The 20,159-nt window shown below is 37.0% G+C and overlaps 1 protein-coding gene across 2 annotated transcripts in view; it reads right to left on the bottom strand.

Annotated features, from left to right (window-relative positions):
* Positions 1-20,159, bottom strand: part of LOC142339359 (choline transporter-like protein 1) — a 246,177-nt gene that overhangs the window by 5,882 nt on the left and 220,136 nt on the right. For both annotated transcript variants that reach the window (XM_075389359.1, XM_075389358.1), the window contains one exon: positions 6,145-6,378. In XM_075389359.1, coding sequence (XP_075245474.1) covers positions 6,145-6,378 — 234 coding nt within the window. The remainder of the gene's footprint in view (positions 1-6,144; positions 6,379-20,159) is intronic.

Genomic DNA, 20,159 nt, shown 5'->3' on the forward strand with positions numbered 1-20,159 from the left:
CCAAAAAGACATCTGCAGTGCTGAATTAATAGCAGCGATGACATACGGGGATACTGAATTCGATGAAATAAAGGATTGTTTAATCCAAGGCAACCAACAGAGCTGTAGGGCAGTCAGTCGTCAATTCTACGCACACTGGAATCCGCTTAGGGTCAACAAGGGGTGCATATTACTGGACAACAATTTAACCATTACAAACGTCTTGACGGAAGCCATGACCTCCGTACTTCATGTCACGAACCAGAGCGCATGATCAAAAAAGGAACTAGCCCATAGACTATGGTGGCCCTTCAAAAACAGGGGCTTAATCAACAAGTCCATAACATACCACCCTCGTACAGAGTTCGGTAAGACCTTTAAAAGCGTTATAACAGAAAAACGCTCGCCGCTAAAACAATGCGTTGAACCCAACGAAGAGATACAAATTGATTTCGGCGGCGCAATCTTAGACGGCCAAGCAAGGGGAAGAGAAGTATGCTTCCACGCGTGTATCGGCAGATTTTTGAAATTTAACACACTTAAATTATATAACAACGCAAATTCAGATAATATCGAACATTTTTGGAATCAGCACATCACTCCAAGGTGTACCTAGAACTATACGCACGGACCAAGCTATGACTCAAAGAGGAAATAAAATTAAAGAATTATGTACCAGAAATTAGATCAAAATAGTTTTTGCACCTACCAACGACTGTCGATTGTTCGGTCTTGAAGAGACACTAAAACAAACGGTCAAAAGAAAATTAGGATTAATATAACTCGGCCAAAGCCAACCTTCACTTATCGTCAAACAGTCTCAAAGACAAAGACAACGCACGAGCTTCAGATTTCCCGCAAAAAGCTTCTTATTTTTCACCGTTCCATGCACACTTAGGACGGGAAATCAATACACCTATTGCTAACCTAATATCATTTCCTAGGAGATAATCTGAAATGACCAACGGTAAAATTAACTTTTTAACGAAAACATCGTACGGGAAGACGAGCTGATATCGGACGAGCATTGAAACAAGGTAGACCTGAACAGCAGCGACGAGGTGCGAACTTCAAAAGAAGAGATGATGAAGGCAGCACAGTGACAAGGGCGAAAAAAAGGACTTGACGAAAGAATCCACAAACACCCCCAGAACCCATTGATGAATCCAGCCCCCGCCTTCAGATAGCCCGCAAAACGCTAGCCGCCTCCAGAAGCAAAACGTAATTGCAGGGCCTATACGAGGCAATTTTAAAAGGCAACATTACGAGAAAACCACCGACTCCGCAATGACAATTAAAGTTCCCGGCCAGGATGATACGGTTCTACTCAAATCTGAAGACGCGACTTTGAGACAGGCAAAGCGAAGAATTCGGCTGGTTCAACTCATTTAACACAAAGCGGTCACAAATTACAGGACCAGATGACCCAACACACGCAGGAACCAGCTGCTAAGCCACAAGGTGAACGTACAATCCGAAAAAGGCGCAGTGCCACGAATCCAGGCAAAACAAATTTATCTAAAGTAAATCGCATCAAGGTTACACTTAAGAGGAAACACGTACCATTCCCCCAAAAGGGAGAGCAGGGACAACGAGAACTGCCGCAACAAGCAACCATCTCCAGCATCATCGGGAAACGAACCCGGCCATCAACACAAGGACGAAGACGCCTACAGCAACCCGCGCGAAAATACCATTTCGAAGAAGCTCCACTACTATACTTAAGCGAAGCAAAGGCCTCAAGACGCACCCCCAGAAAATTGGTCATACCAGCGACCACAACCTATCGGAAGATTCCCCGAAGAGGCACAAGCACACTCCAAAGAAACGCTTCACGGGAACGACCAACTTCCAGCAAACAGCAGGTCCAGACGCACCAAGCAAGCAGTAGGTGCAGGTCCAGATGCACCCCAAAAAACGGCAGATGTAACTGACGATTCCGACGTCCTACAGAAATGACTAATCGATCACAGTATGAGAAAGCAAGCCCAGAACAACACAACATCGCAGCACAACAACTGAATCAAGAGGAGAGTGAGAGAGAATTAGACCCACAAGATCTCTAATCAAACTTAAGCAAAACTCAAGCAAACTTCGAGGAAAACTATGGTACCCCGGTTATCAGTATATTTATTATGCAGTGAATTAATACATCCATTAAGCAGTTTAGACACGTTCAAATTGTTACTTAGTCAATCGTCCAACGATTGACGCCTTTAAGTTAATGTGTTGACATGTACTGCTATACTGACTGCTAAATGACTATGCGCAGTCTGTCTTGTGTGATTAAAATACAGTAGTGCGTTAAGCTTTCTTTTCAATTGAAACTTTCATTTAACACTCGAGGACTCGCATTATCACAGGACCAGAGAGAATTTTTTGAAAAAAATCTGAGATGTTAAAGAATCTGTAAGTTTTTGTGCTTTTATTAGCTGGTCTCAAAAAACCTTCAATTAGAGTTACACGCACTGATTTGATCTCATCTATCTGAATGGAAGTAAGGAAAAGATAGTTTCAGTGTCAGGAAGTCATTTTTGAGAGTGAGGTAAGTCACGCGAGACCAAAACCTAAACACGCAAATTAACAAAAAACATTCAAATAAGAAAAATGACGTTATGCAAGAAGTTTAGGTGAAAATGCATGAATGATTGAAAAAAGCAGATTTGAAGTAATTGTGACGTCATATGGTCGTAAAAAACAAGAGAAGGCTAACAATAGCCCCAACTACCGGTGTGTGGCCATTAATAACCAACTCACGTCGGGCCAATTGATCTCAAACTACCAGCGCCCATGAAATTGTCTCCTCAAAACAGTTTTGGTGAATACCATTCGAAGATATAAAACGGCTCAAGGCTCAAAGGGAACTTAATGTCCTCCGAGCAGTACCTCTTTATCCCGTTTTTGAGGACGAAGAGTCACAGGACTAATATAATTGCTATAAACTTTGTTTGCATGCAATCAAACATATCCGACTATGTCGGAAGAACCGCTCTCGAACGACGAGTGAGAGCTCGAAAAAATTACAGCCTACTTTAGTGTTGGGGAGGCGGGGTGAGGGGGGAGGAGTAACTAAAATAAATAATGGCGGCTTCAAATGACGTCACTAGGTTATAAAATACTACTACAACCACCAATAAAATTCAAAATTAATATACAACAGGCAGATTGCCAGAAATTAGCCGCAATAGCTTTGTAGATCTGTAGTCTCAAAAAGATAGTAAAAGAAACCAACCGAATATTGAATTTATTAATTCAAAGCTGAGATGTTAAATTTTGGTTAATATTCTGTATAACGCATTAATGCTTCTACTAGCTGGTCTCACATAACCTTCAATTAGAGTTACACGCACTAATTTGATCTCATCTATCTGGATTGAAGTAAAGAAAAAATAGTTTCAGTGTCAGGAAGTCAAATTTGAGAGTGAGGTAAGTCATGCGTGACCAAAACCTAAACACGCAAATAAACAAAAAACACTCGCAATAAAAAAACATTACGCAAGCAGTTGAAAATGCATGAACGAGTGAAAAAGAGCAGATTTGAAGTATTTGTGACGTCATATGGTCGTAAAAACCAAGAAAAGTCCAACAATAGACCCAATTATCGCTGTGTGGCCATTAATAACCAACTCACGTCGGGCCAATTGCTCTCAAACAACCAGCGCCCATGATATTGTCTCAAAACTGTTTCGGTGAATCCCATTCGAAGATATTGTACGGCTTAGGGCTCTAAGGGAACTCAATGCCCTACGAGCGCTACCTGTTTATCCCGTTTTTGGGGACGAAAAGTCACAGGACTAATATAATTGCTATAAATTTTGTTTGAAAGCAATCAAACATATACGACTACGTCGGAAGAACAGCTCTCGAACCAATAGTGGGAGCTCAAAATTATTAGAGCCTACTTCAGTGTTCGAGAGGCGGGGTGAGGAGGGAGGAGTAACTAAAATAAATGAGGGCGGCTTGAAATGACTTCACTAGGTTACAAAATGCCACTATAACCACCAATAAAACGCAAAATTAAAACATATCTGGCAGATTACCAGAAATTAGCCGCAATAGCTTCGTAGATCTGTAGTCTCAAAAAGACAGTAGAAGAAACCGACCAAATATTGAACTTTTTATTCAAAGATGAGATTAATTTTGAATAAGAATCTGTATAACGCATTAATGCTTCTATTAGCTGCTGTCAAATAACCCTCAATTGGAGTGACACACACACACACTTGCCAATTGGAGTGACACACATTCACGAGAATCAACAAAAAACTTGCTCAAGTTAGATTGAAAAATGACGTCATACAAGCAATTCAATTGAAATTGCTTAAACGAATGAACAAAAAGCAGATTTAAAGTGATTGTGACGTCATATGTTTGTAACAAAAACTTGACAAAATAAACCGAAGGCCACTACTTGTGTTCAACGGATGACACGTCAGCGATGTTACAACGAATTAGGGCAATTTAGATCGAGCAAAACGAAAGTCAAGTGAACTTAGTCGAAAAGTCAAAACGGTCAAGCAAAAATTCTGCATAAGACTAATACGTTTACAAAAACGGCTTCAACTTCGAGAGCAATTTCGTTCGAATGCTATCAATACATACATCAAATTTAAATCATAGCCTATTCAAAACTCTTAACCAAAAAACAGATTTAAAAAATGCTTGAAAAAGCCGCACATAAAAAACATTTCGCTCAAAGAAATTTTTTTTACAGACCAAGTTCTCGATCTATCAAAAACAGTGGTATAAACAAAAAAAAACAACTTTTTTTGCTCCACTCCATATCAGTTCAACTTTCACATTGTTTCATTTTTTCTCGTGTTTCTTTTCCTGCTTAAAATTCACTCCAATAAAATTGATTAAAACAGACACTTCTCCAATAGACCTCTTAGTGAAGAACGAATACAGCACACCAATACAAACCAAACAAAACCGACTGACGTCCAGATTTCGCAGTCAAAATGTTCAAAACCTTTTTCTCTCTCTGGGGTTATGTCGAGTAACCCATCTGCAAGATTTGAAAAGCCTCGTTGGCCAGTAAAGATCGTTAAACTCAGAAAAGGACAAAAATATTCAAAAATTTTGAAATTGCAAATTTTAACAAAAATCTTGCTCAAAATCAAGATATTAAAATCTTCAAAACCATTTCATTGTCTCAAGAGGCTATCCAGTATTCCTAACTAAAGCTTTAAATAGTTTCATCATAAAGATCCATAAACTTGGAACAATAATTCAAAAAAAAAAATTTATCTTAAAATTGCTAAAGCTGGAGTTAATAAAATATTGATAACCATTCCATTAACTCTAGAAACTATGCAACAGCTTGTCATCAAAGCTTGGTGCCGGAAAAATGAGAAAAAATTAAAAGATTAAAAAACTTGAAAAAATTGCAAATATTTTTTTATAAATTGCTGATATTTAATTCTTTAAAAACACTCCATTACATCTAGAAGCTATGCAATAAGTTGCATAAAAAATTGCTAAAATTTGTGATAAAAAAAGTTGAAAACTAATCCATGGCCAGAGGAGGTTCATTGACACCTAGGGCTGAAAGAACTAAAAAAAATGACAAAATTTTTCAAAAAAGCTTGAAAAAAATGTAAAAATTAGTATAAAATTGCGTGTTATTAGCAATCGGTAGCCACGGGAGGGGGTGGACCGGGGGCAGATGGGGAGGGAGGGGGAGAGGTGTCTTCAACCTCTAAGAGTCGCCCTTAACACCATAAGTATGTCTCCAAAACATTTTGAGCTGAAACAGAGCTGAAAGGCTCTAAGAGCTCTTAATGCCCGCTGGGCGCTACCAGTTTATCCCGTTTTGAGGACGAAAAATCGGTCAAGCGAAAAATCGCATAAAAAAGACCGATAGGACTAATATAATTGCTAAAAATTTCGTTTGAGAGCATTTAAACAATTTGGACTGCAAAAAAGAACGCGCCTAAATAATAGCCTTTGAGAGGCTGACGGCGGCTATTAATTACACTCCAACAAAATTTACCGATCAAGAAAGACGCTCCATCAATACGAGGCGTAAAAAAATAGGCCCGCTATAATAGCCGGCTAACATGAGGGCGTCTATTAAAATCGAACAACTGCATAGACTGAGCCCTAAGATGACAGTGAGAAAACAAAGCAAGAAAAAAAGAAGAAAAGTTGTTGATGACTCACATCGCCCTTTTTGTCATCTCCACCCTTTTCGCCGTCTCCCTTCAGTTCGACATTGCCACCCCCTTTGCCCTTCTTCTTCCTGTTTTTGACCTCATCGTAGTGGTCACCCGCGGCCTTCAGGTTCTGGACGAAGTCTGGGCTGGCCTTGAGGGTCTTGCACTCGTGTGGTGCATCGACAGCATCATTCTCGTGCGAGTCTTCACTCACGCATACCAGCAAAGTATCCAGAACCAACTGAAAAGACTATTCGATAGCTGTCTAAGCTGGAAAATTTGGGTTTAAATGGGAACCCTATTGGAGATCAGAACATCGCATAAAAATGACCGGCACGACCCAAAAAAATGTGGGCTGAAGTTCGGAGGCCGGGCAAATCTTCGTGTGGTTCAATGGTAGTAAAAATAGCACTTCGGAAACCGTAGGATTGAAACATCATAAAACTTCAAACGTGTTCTCAGAAGCCTTCTAGCAGATATTGCAGATAGAAACCGATATATAAATGAATTGGAAAAAAAATTATCGCGGCCACCTTAAAAGTTATCGCGGCCAATTTCATTGAGAACAATTTTGGTGTGCACAAAGTTTTGACAACGGAGAGGTTCGAACCCCAAACCCCGGGATAAGCGTCGAAATCATTAACAACTCGGCTATAAGCGCCTAGATAACAATTACCCTACAATTAATTTTGTTTATCAACAGACATAATTTCTGAATGCGAGCAACTTAGGTCACGCAAAAAAAAGCAAGTAATCAAGCGTGAACAAGTCACTGAAAAAGTTAAGTAAAGAATATTCTAGAACAAATATAAAACCACAAAGCTCGTCAGACAACAAAAACACAGCAAGGCCAGTCCTGAATTAAAATTCAAATAACTGGGCATACTTAAGACACCGCTATCATCTTGCTCAAAAGAACAGAATCCGATTATAAACAAATCATATACCAAGATGTCTAAGAAAGTAAACAGAACACTTATAAAAATTATTTCGTTTCCCTTAGGGATAATTAGGGTGATTGAAGTTATCGTGTCCAACAGCGTCAACTGGGAATGGCCATACCAAAATGGAAGTTTAAACAGAAAACGCCAAATTTGCAGAAAATCAATGAGAAAAAAAAGAACGTTAAAGACAATAAGCAATATTTTGCAAAAAACTGTCTTTACAATGACATTCAAATAAGTGGCATCAAATAAATTGAAATACGTAACTAAAAATTGAACACAACATCTATCGCACTATCTATTGATGGCAAGCATATATCATTTCAGTGAAAACATATCACGGCCCACGTAAGAGAAATATCACCAAATTCAGACAACGATCAATAATTTTAAAACTCGAAAACAAATGAAGCCAAAGTCAAAAAAGCAATAAACTGAAACTTTTAAGCGGAGTCAGTTGTGACATAGTAGAACGCTAATGATTCTTACGAATATTGACAAAGCGAAAAAACCAAACCATTATTAAAAAGAGAAAAATCCAAAAATCATTAATATTTAAAACAAGTAGTCTTGGAAGTCGTAGCAGTGAATAAAAACGACTAGAAGAATCATACATGACTACTATGACAACCAGTCGAATTAGAGTCGGTAAAAGCCTTCTGTTGTTAACTGAATAAAAATTGTCTCTCAAAAATGCCTCATAAAAGGGCCAATGAGCCTATCACGAATGTGAAAACAGAACAAAATAACGACAAAAACGGCATTAATTGAAAACCAGTCGTATCAAAGTTCTGAAAACCATTCGACGTGAAAAAACCCTCAAATTGGTCAAAATTTGACTTAAAAAGAGCCACTTAGAGCTGTTTATGACGAGACAAAGTGACAGAACAAAAACAAAAGTAAATATTGAAAAATGGAGTCAACATTGTTTACACCATAAGACTTCAAATCAAATTACCGAAATAACTAATAACCACCTCAATAGAGAGCTATGACACCTATGATTACACCCATCATTGAGACCTAAATAACGAAACAACAAAAACAGGATTAGTATAAAATTCTGACTAGAACCTCAACGGGGGGGGGGGGGGGGGACGGACAATTACTGCAGCGTGGCAATCTACAACGGGGTGGGACATTTTGAAATTTCTGCGGGGTGGCCATCTACAACGGGGTGGGACAATTGGAATTTTTTAAAATGTAGTAAAATGTCCCCCTATTTTACATATATAAATACATATACACAATACACACATACATGCATATATATGTATACATGTATATGTATGTATGTATATATGTATGTATGTATTATGTATATGTATTTATGTATATGCATGTATATATGTATTGTGTATATGTATATATGTATATGTATATATGTATGTATGTATATATGTATGTATGTATGTAGGTATGTATGTATGTACGTATTATGTATATGTATATATGTATATGCATGTATATTTGTATTGTGTATATATGTATATATATATATGTATGTAGGTATGTATGTATGTATTATGTATATGTATTTATGTATATGCATGTATATATGTATTGTGTATATGTATATATGTATATGTATATATGTATGTATGTATATATGTATGTATGTATGTAGGTATGTATGTATGTATGAATGTTTGTGTGTATTGTAGTATGCATGTATGAATGTATTTATGTATATATATGTATGCATGTATGTGTATGTGAGTATCTATATATGTATGTATGGATGTATGTATACATACACACATGCATACATACATACATACATACATACATACATACATACATACATACATACATACATACATACATACATACATACATACATATATACATACATACATACATACACAGATACATACATACATACATACATAGATACATACATACATACATACATACATACATACATACATTACATACATACATACATACATACATACATTACATACATACATACATACATATACATACATACGTACACAATGATAAAAAACCCAGAGTTGTACAAGAAAACAAGTTTTTACCTAAGTATGTACACAATTATGGTCATAATCACTTATGTCCATAAATGCATACATAAATTGGTGAAAACAACAGTAAAACAACTAACCTGTTAGTAGATGTATAAAATCACTAATGATATATTATTTAGAGAGTCATCAGATCATGTCCAAACATGTTCAGGGTCACAAAACTTTCCAAAATTAATTGACCAATCGGAGTGCTTGATTTATTATTCAAGTTGACAACCAATCAGAATTGAAAGATTTATAAACAAAAACTCTAAACGCTCACGTTCAGTAAACAATAAATAATGAACACAATAGGAACAAAAGACATCAAGCTCATTCATGAGAAAGTTTTATCACTGAGAGGTAACATAAATTATACACACATATCTTATCGACAATTATATTTCGTAGCTGCTTGTTCTTTGTTAGATCCAGAAATTGACGGAGAAATAGCACTTAAATTTAGACCCTATGGTGGTTTCATTGGAATTGATAATTCAAGACTAGATCCTTTATTGAAACGGAGCAAAGTGCTACGGCTTCATGCTGCATTGCATGACGCCGCTGGATTTATAAAAGATTGCAGAAACAAAGGCCCTGGATATGTTTACGCTTTCCGTTACTCACCAGTAAACAATTGTCTTTTGGGACACTTGACAGGAATTTTATTCATTCTATCAGTGAAAATTTTTCATTCACAATTGTTTCGTGAATTGGAATGCTAGAAAATTTTGGCAGCAAAACCACAAATATTATTGTCCTCGATCTCGAAGGTTTCAAACTCAAGTCACTTGGATTCATTATAAAAGAACTCAGTTTGTGTTCCAGTTACAACGATACAATATTTTTCAAACCGCCCCTTAAATTCACTGATTTACCCGCACACGATAGACAAACTGTTATTTGGTTGACCAATAACCTACACGGTCTTGATTGGGACGAAGGTGATATACCTTACTGTGATTTGAAAACAATCTGTCTGAGTTTCAGTTTCCGATTCACAAGGAAAAATTTTTTTGCCAAAGGCATTGAAAAGTGTGAGCTCCTCAGTAAGCTTTTACAAAAAACTGTTTATAATCTGGAGGATCTAAATTGTCCCCGAATCTCAGAGATAATATCAGAAGAACAAGTTCCCTCCTGTTATCTTCATTCAAACTTTCGTTCAACAAACGATCAATTATCAAATCACTGCGCGGAACGTAAAGCAAGAATATTCTCACAGTGGACACAAAGTGATGCACAGAAAAGACACGGCAACTTTAACAACTTATCTGCCAGACAACTTGAAGATATTCACTTGCTTGACTCCACTTGACGATCAACCGATTGTAATATTCAATAGAGTTCAGGATCCCTCTCCACCAATACAGAATAATTTTTCAAGTGATCAACAGAACCGAGCGAACTATCTCAACAATAAGCCAAACACAGCACAACAACCGCGTTACAACCCGCTTTATAGCGCAGCAGCAAAACGTTATTTTGCAACCATTACTCTTTCTCCCGACGAGCTAGACAGCTTTAGGGCTTTCCTGCCCGTGATAGATAATTTCTATCACTTCCAACTGTACTTAAAAAATAAACAGAGAGCTCGAGAACATCGGAATCAGTTCAATTATGGCTATGAACAAAACAAACGAAAAGCTTATACAGTCCCCCAAAGAGAAGCGAATCCCACGTTGGAAGCAATGGGCGGACAAAAAAGTTCCTCAATTTAGATTGAAAAAAACACCACCAGAACGTGAGCTATCACTTAATGAGATGCCGAATGAGTTGCGGTTATATGTCTTGGAGCACCCCGAAGTTGAAAAAGTCTTCAATCAACCATCGTTCGAGGAAAATCACTCATCAACCGTTTGTTATAAACTAGAGATAAAAAGTCATATTAAAGGTTTCAATTTATTTGAGTTCTGGTACATGAAACAGTTGCCCAGTGAATAATTCAAAGAATTAACATTTTATATCATCCTTGTTTCAAATCACTTTTCACTTAATTATTTTTCTCCAATGAATCAAAGAGACGAGGCTGACGCCGGTATCAGTAATTTAGTCTTCGATGTAAACAACAAGGAGAGGCCCCCATGGCGTTGTTGTTCAAATTCAACAGTGCCAAGGTCCGAAGTAATATTTTTTGTTCAAGTGAGTATCATTGTCTTAATGATCATTCTTTGCTTCTCTATGCTCTTTCTATTATCAGAAAGCTGTGAAGAGAAATCAATTTGGATTGCTCTCTTATCGAGTTTAGTTGGTTACGTTTTACCTAATCCTAAACTATGAACAAAGTTATTCTTACACATGACAGGGTATTCATGTCAATTGTAGGACCAAGTGGTTGTGGTAAAACAGAACTCTTGTTTCGAATGCTAAAAGGTTCGACCTTTTATCCACGTTTTGAAAAAATTTATTATTTTTACAAAGAGTTCCAACCACTTTTCAAAGATATGCAACGAGTTATACCAGGGATTGAGTTTCTAAAATACTCAGGCTTTGATATAACAAAAAAACTATCGCATTGTCTGCTTATCTATGACGATTCATGTGAAGAAATCTTCAACGATAAAGAATTTGTAAAAATAGCTACCTCAGGACGTCATCGCAAATTACATGTTATATACGTCAAGCATAATTTGTTCCATCAAAGCAAATGGTCCAGAACCATTGATCTGAATACAACACACATAATATTATTCAAGTCGCTTCGTGACATTCAACAAATTGAATATCTTGGAAAACAGTTGAATTGTCTCCAACTGATAAAAGAAGCATACAAACTAGCAACTGCGGAGCCCTTTGGACATTTGATGATTGATCTCGACCCAAAAACTAGCCAGGGTTTACGTTTTTCATCGCAACTAATTGGACCGGATCCTTCTAATTTTTACATTTCTTCCCCTGAAGCAGTCATTACAACAATTACAAATGAAAAAGAAACATTTGCTTATGCTCAAGCAATGGGTAAATAAGAGGAATGAGAACACAGCTCAAATAGGAATATTACATCAGGGCGATTTCATTTGGTTCTTGAGTGACTGTGTGATGAACGTACTCTCTGGAGTGGTACCGATCAATAAAGTTGAATTAAAAAAATTCGAGAAACCACTACGTAAACTTGCAGACAGAAAGTTGAAAAAAGTGAGAGAATCAAAATTTTTCGATCAGATTCTGGAATCCGTCTAATTAAACTGATTGCGTTACCTTGTATTGCTTTTCTGGAGCAAAATGCACACTGAAGAGTTTGTGCTAATTCCTCGTCAAATGTATGCGAATGAACAACCTCAAATTGCTCAACTTCTCAACAATAAAAATGTCCGAGAGAAAGCAAAACAAATATCACTGTTGCAAAGAAGCAAGTCTCCACCAGCACCTTCTACCACGCAACAAGACACGCAACAGCAGACCGATAATATTTTGGAGAATGTCAAAGATGAGTTGAATGAGACTAGAGATGACAAAACTGATACAAAATTTTCCAGGGAGCGTGTTTTGAGAGATATTAAACACCTTGACAGAAAAAAGTTTGAAAAAGCGAGCATAATATTGGAAAAAATATTAGAGTCAGAATCTCTATCGCTGGATCAGACATCAAGACTAGTGGTTAATAAGTCAAGCACTGGAATTCTTGTCGCAGATTTTCTTTACGATCTACAACAAACAACCTCTAAACTTTCACTTGAACATTACAAAGTCCTGACCTTTCTAGATATCAGTTCACAATTAACTTGTAATACATACGCAAACAAAATTTCTTGCCTTATCACTAAACGAAAAGATACAGTTGTTTGAGGATGAACCAGAAAATGAAGAATCAGGAGTCTCGAGAACAGAAGAATCAAAAGCTTCTGGCGACGATGAAGGAAGCTTTGAAGATGCAAAACACGAAATCCAACCGTCTAGCTCGTGGACAAATTACTTCCTCTCACGTTAAACAATTGAACAAATTATACACAAAAGGTAGTGCAGCTTTTGGTAGCATTGCTAACTTGAAGAAAGCCAGTGGTTTACCAAGATCCAAAGTGGTTCAATACCTTCAGTCGAAAGCTCCATACACAAAATACAGACAATTCAGAAAAACTTTTCCGAGACTAAAAGTTGTTGCATACAGAATAAACGAAATCTGGTCTGTCGATGTGGCGTATATGGATAAAATTGCCCAACACAACAATGGAGTCAAATATTTACTGGTGGCTGTTGATGTTTTATCGCGATACCTTAGAGTGCAACCAATGAAGGCTTTATATGCAAAAGACGTTGTTGAAGCGTTCAAAAAAATGATCGAACAGAAAAAACCAGAAAGGGTTTGGACAGACAAGGGATCCGAGTTTAAAGGTGAATTCAAAAAATTTTGTGAAAAGAAGGAGATTCATTTATATACAACCGAAAACGAAACCAAGTCGGCATTTGCTGAGAGGAATATTCGATCGCTCAAAAACATTATTCACAAATACCTGGAGGAAAATTGGACTTGGACTTATATTAAGCAATTGCCCCAGTTTGTAAATACTATAAACACTCGTGTTAATCGTGTTACCCAACTTGCACCAAATAAAACTTTCAAAAAACATGAACCGTTTCTAATATCCCTAGCAATTAGCACAAAAAAGTACAAGCCAAAATACGAAGGAGACCTGGTTCGGATTGCAAAGCCAGACGAAATATTTAGGAAAGGTTATAAACAAAATTACACAGACGAAGTCTTCACAGTATTCAAGGTTGCTACCCTTAGTCCACCAACATACAACCTTATAGACGCAAACAGCGTTATAATTGAAGGTAAATTTTATGAACCAGAATTAGTCCAAGTGAACGTTCTTCCTGTCAAAGATTAAACATGAGTATTCATAGAGAATTTACTATTGATTTGATATCGAATGCATCAATGGGAATTTTTACCAGTAATACTATGGCCAAGTTTCGAAATCAACTCGCTCAACCATTACAGTTAGATGGAGATTGGCAAGTTGCCCTTGCTTCAATATCATTTCCCTCAAACATCAATAATGTAAACTCAGCCGAAATAGTTGCGTATGTCAGTTCTGGCGCTGAACTTGATGCTTCACATAACCGAACCGGACAACTTCGAAGAATTCGCAAAGGTATATACAACAGTTCAGAAGAGCTTCTGAAAGAAATTTTTCGAATCGCTCAATTGAAAAACTTTGACTATGATTTTGACACTGTAACGCAAAAGTTAGTTTTGAAATTTGGACCTAACGAAGGTTTGTCATTTGAAGATGAAGAAGTACCCAGTATTCTTGGTTTTAAAGGAATAAGAGATATTTCGAATCATGGTTTTATTCACATTGGTTACAAGTCAGAAAAAACAGGCAACTCTTTGAACAGACATGTTGGAGAATTTCCAGTTGATATCACTTGCGGATCACAGTTAATAATTGTATACATTGATATTATTGAACATCAGAACGTTGGTGACGTGAGAGCTCCAGTAATAAAAATCATTGAGTCTGAAAGACGTTTGAGAAACGGTAGCATAAACACAGTGAGACCCATACACCACAAGTCCTACACAAATTTGGATTACAAGCCAATATTATCAAACAACATTCAGAACATACAGGGAGAGTTGAGAAACGAAACTGGAAAACTAATTCCTTTTACTGGAACCGGAAAAGTTATAGTCAGCTTAAAATTTCAAAAAATTATTTAATATGGAGGCATACTACAGCAATCAAGCATCTCAATCAATGCCGCATTTTTCCGGACACTACAGACAAAGAGGCAGCGGTTTTGGAGCGCTTGCTGCAGGTATTGGAAGAGTTGCTCTGCCATTAGCACGCAAATTTCTCTGGCCCGCAGCAAAAAAGATTGGTCGTGATTTATTGGTTCAAGGAGCACCGGAGTTAGTAGAAGTTGCAACCAAAAGAAAGTCAGCAAAACAAGCACTGAAAAGTACAGTAGCCAAAACAGCTCGCAAACAAATAGGTGGATCTCTTCAATCACGTATTGCATCAGGTCGTAAAATAATTAGACGAAAAAGACGACAATACACGAGACCTCGTTCAAACCAAAAACGAAAAATCTCAACCAGAAGAATCATTTCTCGAAAACCCCGTCCAAAAAGGAGTCGTCTGGATTTTTTCTCGCGAGTGAAAAATGCGAACTAATATTGTGATACCATCTGAAGCTACTCACAGTTCTCTAGACTTATTTGAAAAACCACCTTTGCTGGTAACATTTGATCAATCATTCGAGCAAAAAACAGGACCGCTTTATTCGCCGTCAGGATCATCATTGGAATTTGAAGTTGTTGGTGATCGCAACAATTTTATTGACTTACAAAAAATTTACCTGGAGATCAAGTGTCGAATACTTCAAACAGATGGAACGGATTTGCGCTTCACAGCTGGTGACGCTAATGCCAGTGATCTTCCATATTTTGCTAATAATATACTTCATTCACTTTTCGCCGACTGTACTGTTTCTGCAAATGGTATCAAAATTTCAACAGCTAATGGACACTATGCACACAAAAGTTTCATAGAAACTGAATTCTCTCATGGGACAGACGCAAAGAAAACCTGGCTGAAATGTCAGGGTTACGAGTATGAAGAAAACCCCGGCACTATTCCAGCAGCAATATCAGATATAAGAAAAAGAACAGTGCGACAATCCGCACGCATAACATTATATGGAAAGTTGGCGGTTGATTTCTTTTCATGTGAGAAACATTTGGTTAGTGGAGTTACGTTACGCATTTCAATGAGAAGATCCCAAGATGACTTTGCCGTCATCAGCGAAGACGCAGCGAAACACTACAAGGTTAAAATAGATGAGGCTAATTTATTTGTCAGGAAGATGACGGTGTCAGATAATGTTGTAGGTGCAATTGAGAAGACATTATTGAAAACTCCGGCAATTTACCGATACAATGAAGTAATTACCAAAACATTCTTGGCTACAACAGGCCAACAAAGCTGGAAACATGAGGATATTTTCACTAAAGAGCCAAGCAGAAGAGTCATTGTTGCATTATGCGTTGGTACAGCATTCATCGGTACCAACACCGCTAATCCATTCCATTATCAAAAATTTGGTTTAAGAGAGATAACCATTTATCGAAATGGTTTTGCAACGGCTGGAACTCCAATGTCAACAACTGACAACAAGAGGTTGTACTAAAATTCAATGAGTGCATTAGCTTATGTAGAAAATGGCCATGGAATACCTCTGAGTGAGTTCGCAAACCATTATATAATGGTATTTGATCTGACCAGCACTCAAGAGGCAACTCATGACTTTATTCATCCAGAGCTCACAAATTCATCATTGTCTGTCGAACTCAAGTTCGATGCAGCGTTAGCTCATAACGTTGAAATATTTTTTCTTGGGGAAAAAGCATCTACGATCTACATTGACTCTGGAAGAAACGCATCTAAAAACGCTCTTCCCATGATCACATACTAATGGACGAAGATCAAATTCATCTTCAAGTGAAAAAGTGTAAACACCTCAAATTCAAATTCAGAGGGGTTTATGCCGCTGATAATTATCCTCTGAACTTGCAAACCAACACATTTATTATTGTTAATGCATCACGATCCAACTCTATTGGAACCCACTGGGTAGTGCTAGCTAAACGATATGCATACCCAATAATATATTTTGCGGATCCACTGGCTCTACCCTTGACTACCTACAAGGATATTTTCAACCGTTTACAACAGTGTAAAGACTTGGAGATAATGATGGATATCATGGAACATAGAAGAGACATTCAGTCTCCACTGCAATCCTCAGACTCCCAGCTTTGTGGTTTATTTTGCATATATATTGTTCATTATTTTTATAGTGAGAAATTTCCATTTATACCTGATGTAAATGAATTAGAGTTGCTAGCTTTTGTAAAACATATGAAGTAAAAGTTAATTTAATTTTGAAACAACAACACCATTTTTTGAATATCAATTTTTACAAAATTGAAAGGTTATGAAAGAGTTTGAGGTTTCTCTCACAAAACTTCCGTGGCCACTAAGCAGAATATCCATTATCTGATAAAGAGTTGACGAGTGTTCACCTAGCATAAGCTCGCAAAATCGTTTCATAGTTACATCAGGGACTGTAGAAGAACGTTTGTTGGCCGTCAAAGTACTAAAAGATTTCACTGTTGCCTCACTCAAGGGTGCTGGAAGTTGTTTCTGGTTCTTGGTAACTGCAGAAGAAGTTGATTTTGAAAGGTATTCAACAGCAACATGTAGTCGTGAAATTATTGCACCACGTTTAACAAAGTCTTTTTGCGTAGGCTGAATAAGTAATTTCAAACAGTTAACCAGACACGGTATCACCGCAGGTACATAAAGAGAATCGAATATGTTATCATCTTGCGAACCAAATTCATACATAACATGATAATGATTGGAGCCAAATGTACAACCTTCGATAACTGTTGCAGATGAATGATAATCATATGCATAATTTTCAATTGTTGTGTTTTCAAATTTTGGTTCTCACAAATATTGTACTTGAAACGTTTTTGAAATTTCTTGAAATATTCAGGACTGTTCTCATACATCGCCTCAACCATAACGAACAAAAAAGAAAAAGCTAATAAACTAAATATGAAAGCATAAACAATGACAGGAAGCAAAAGGTATAATAGAAATTATTCCGATTCCTCATTGACTGTTACAGATGTTTTTGGTATCTTCTTCTGGCGCTGAGTTGGTGTTTTGCCGGCCCGTTTTGCTGGACGCTTCGAGTCATCGGTTGAATCCGGTTTTAGAAGTGAGTCGATCAACCCAACTGGTTGATCAAGCATTTGTTCTAGTTTTTCTATGTTCTGACATAGCAAACGAAACTCTCGCGCTGAAAGTAATTTTTTGAATGAAATCCCAGTCGACCTGTTCACTATCACGTTTGAACAATTTCAAGGATAAATAGGTGCCAGTGGTATGATAAGTCTTAACAGCAGCCCTAACAAGCCGTTTTTGATTGAGTGAGAGATCCAAATTAAAGTCGCTGTACTCAGCATCCTTAGACAAAACATTACCCATAATGTTGCATATATTGAGACAAACTGTTTCAAAGTAATCTGAAACGATGAATGACTAATGCATTACTGTTTGTTGGAATGTAAACAATTTAAAAACCCACGCCAACATGTCTAGACAAGATAACAGCTGAGCAAACAAACCCACCCACCCTAGCGTGTAAACAAATTTATACTCCTCTATATCAGCTATGATGTTTATACGAAATATGAAATTCAAAAGATCGGAAAAAATCTACCCTGCTGAATCAAGACCCATTCAATGTCACAATTGTCCAAGGCAGTTTAAAAATTTCCATTCACTAATGCAACATCGCCGGGCCAAGCATTATAAAGGCCACAGCAGAAAACAGTTTTACAAGTCCCGACCTTTAAATCTAAAAACTGACAAGTTTTCATTAGCAATGGATAAATTAGCTCGCCTCCTCGAGTCTATTTATATTTCTAGAGAGCAACCCAATTCAACTTAGGTCATTATGACATAATTCTATTTATAGACATGACGGCATAATGATGAAATGATTAAGTCAAATAAACAAATCAGTCTGCAGCAATTTTTTCAATCTTTCCGCCATTGTTCTTTCTTGTTGTTCAATATAAGTTTTGTGAAAATTCTTTAGTTCTTTGACACATTATTACATTACTGCAAGTCTTTTGTTGCTTAACTTTCTTCTTGAATTTGCTTTCATCCTGCTTTTCCTTTCCATTCCATAACATATAAAAGCAAGTTTTCATTTTTCTTGTTACTAGAATTGGTTCTAGACTCGGTGCTGTTCTAGGTCTTTATAAAATTTTCCTTACAAAGAAAACTGTGTGCTTTCTTACCGTTTAAATCCGTAAAATCAGAACAAAAACATCTCAATTGTTTATCCATCGCCTGCAATATGGCTGCTGAATATTTAGAAATCGCAAAGACAAGTGAGCGAGGCACTCGAACCCTTGTGCGAATGTGTCACAACTTCAAAAATATTGTCCTTGTAAAGGAAAGCTTTGATGATAAGACAGAATTATGGCACACAAAAAACAGCTTTATTGTTCCAGTTAATTACATTGAACCAATACTTGAATACGATTTATTTCATCTTACAAAAACGCCAGAAAAATCACCAAGACAAGAAGAGTCTCCATATGCTCATCGATATTATGGATGTATTACTCCCATTCAAACAAAAAAGCAGGATGTGAAAAAATTGGCAAAGTGAACAAGAAAATTTTTTGCAGACTACGATCATGACTGCATTGAAATTTGGGAGAATCAATTGGGGCAGCTAGAAGAAGTTGAGCAAATATCTGGTTTTTGGAATTTTGATCGGTCGCCAAGTGAAGAAAGAAAAACCCCGGAAAGCCTCCCGTTGCTTGCCAACATTTTTTCTGATGATGTCAGCATCGATGAAACACCTCCACTGAGCCAATGTTATGCCCCCGTCAAGAAAGTCATCAAGTTACCTCGACTCTAAAATACAACAAAACTCTTTAAACTCATTGTACATATTGTATTTGTTGCTTTTCACAATGTTAAAGCATGACAATTTTGTTAACATCTCGAAACCAGTTCTTAATTAAACTTTAACTAAAGATTCATCTTAGCACTAGACAAATATTGTGAGACAAAATTAAGCGATGCTGAAAATTTTAGACATTGGACAAACAAGTGTGCGAAACAATGTTTTAAACAAATAAGCGAAAGTGGACTGGGTTGAAATAAACCCAGCTAAAGCTTGGATTGTAGTGAAATCACAGTAAACAATCATTAAACACTTTTTTATCAGATAGTCGTACACCGTACCAAAATTAGGGTAAACAAATAAGAAGTAAAACTGCGAACTCAATATCACCTGTTTTAAACAAACAAAAAGTAGAAAAACCGTTCAGCATATAAATCTATGTGTTGTTTACACAACAGTCTGCGCGGTGTGTCCCCCCTCTACTGCTGTTTGCGGAGCAGTAGCTTTCTGTTGCAAAAGTAAACAAAAAAGACGCGCACTATGATTGGATGAAACAAGTTTAAATTACAGCTTGCCCGACAATAAAAATCTTACATTTG

This window comes from Convolutriloba macropyga, chromosome 5, assembly GCF_964194025.1.
Source record: "Convolutriloba macropyga chromosome 5, txConMacr16.3, whole genome shotgun sequence".
Taxonomy (NCBI): Eukaryota; Metazoa; Xenacoelomorpha; order Acoela; family Convolutidae; genus Convolutriloba; species Convolutriloba macropyga.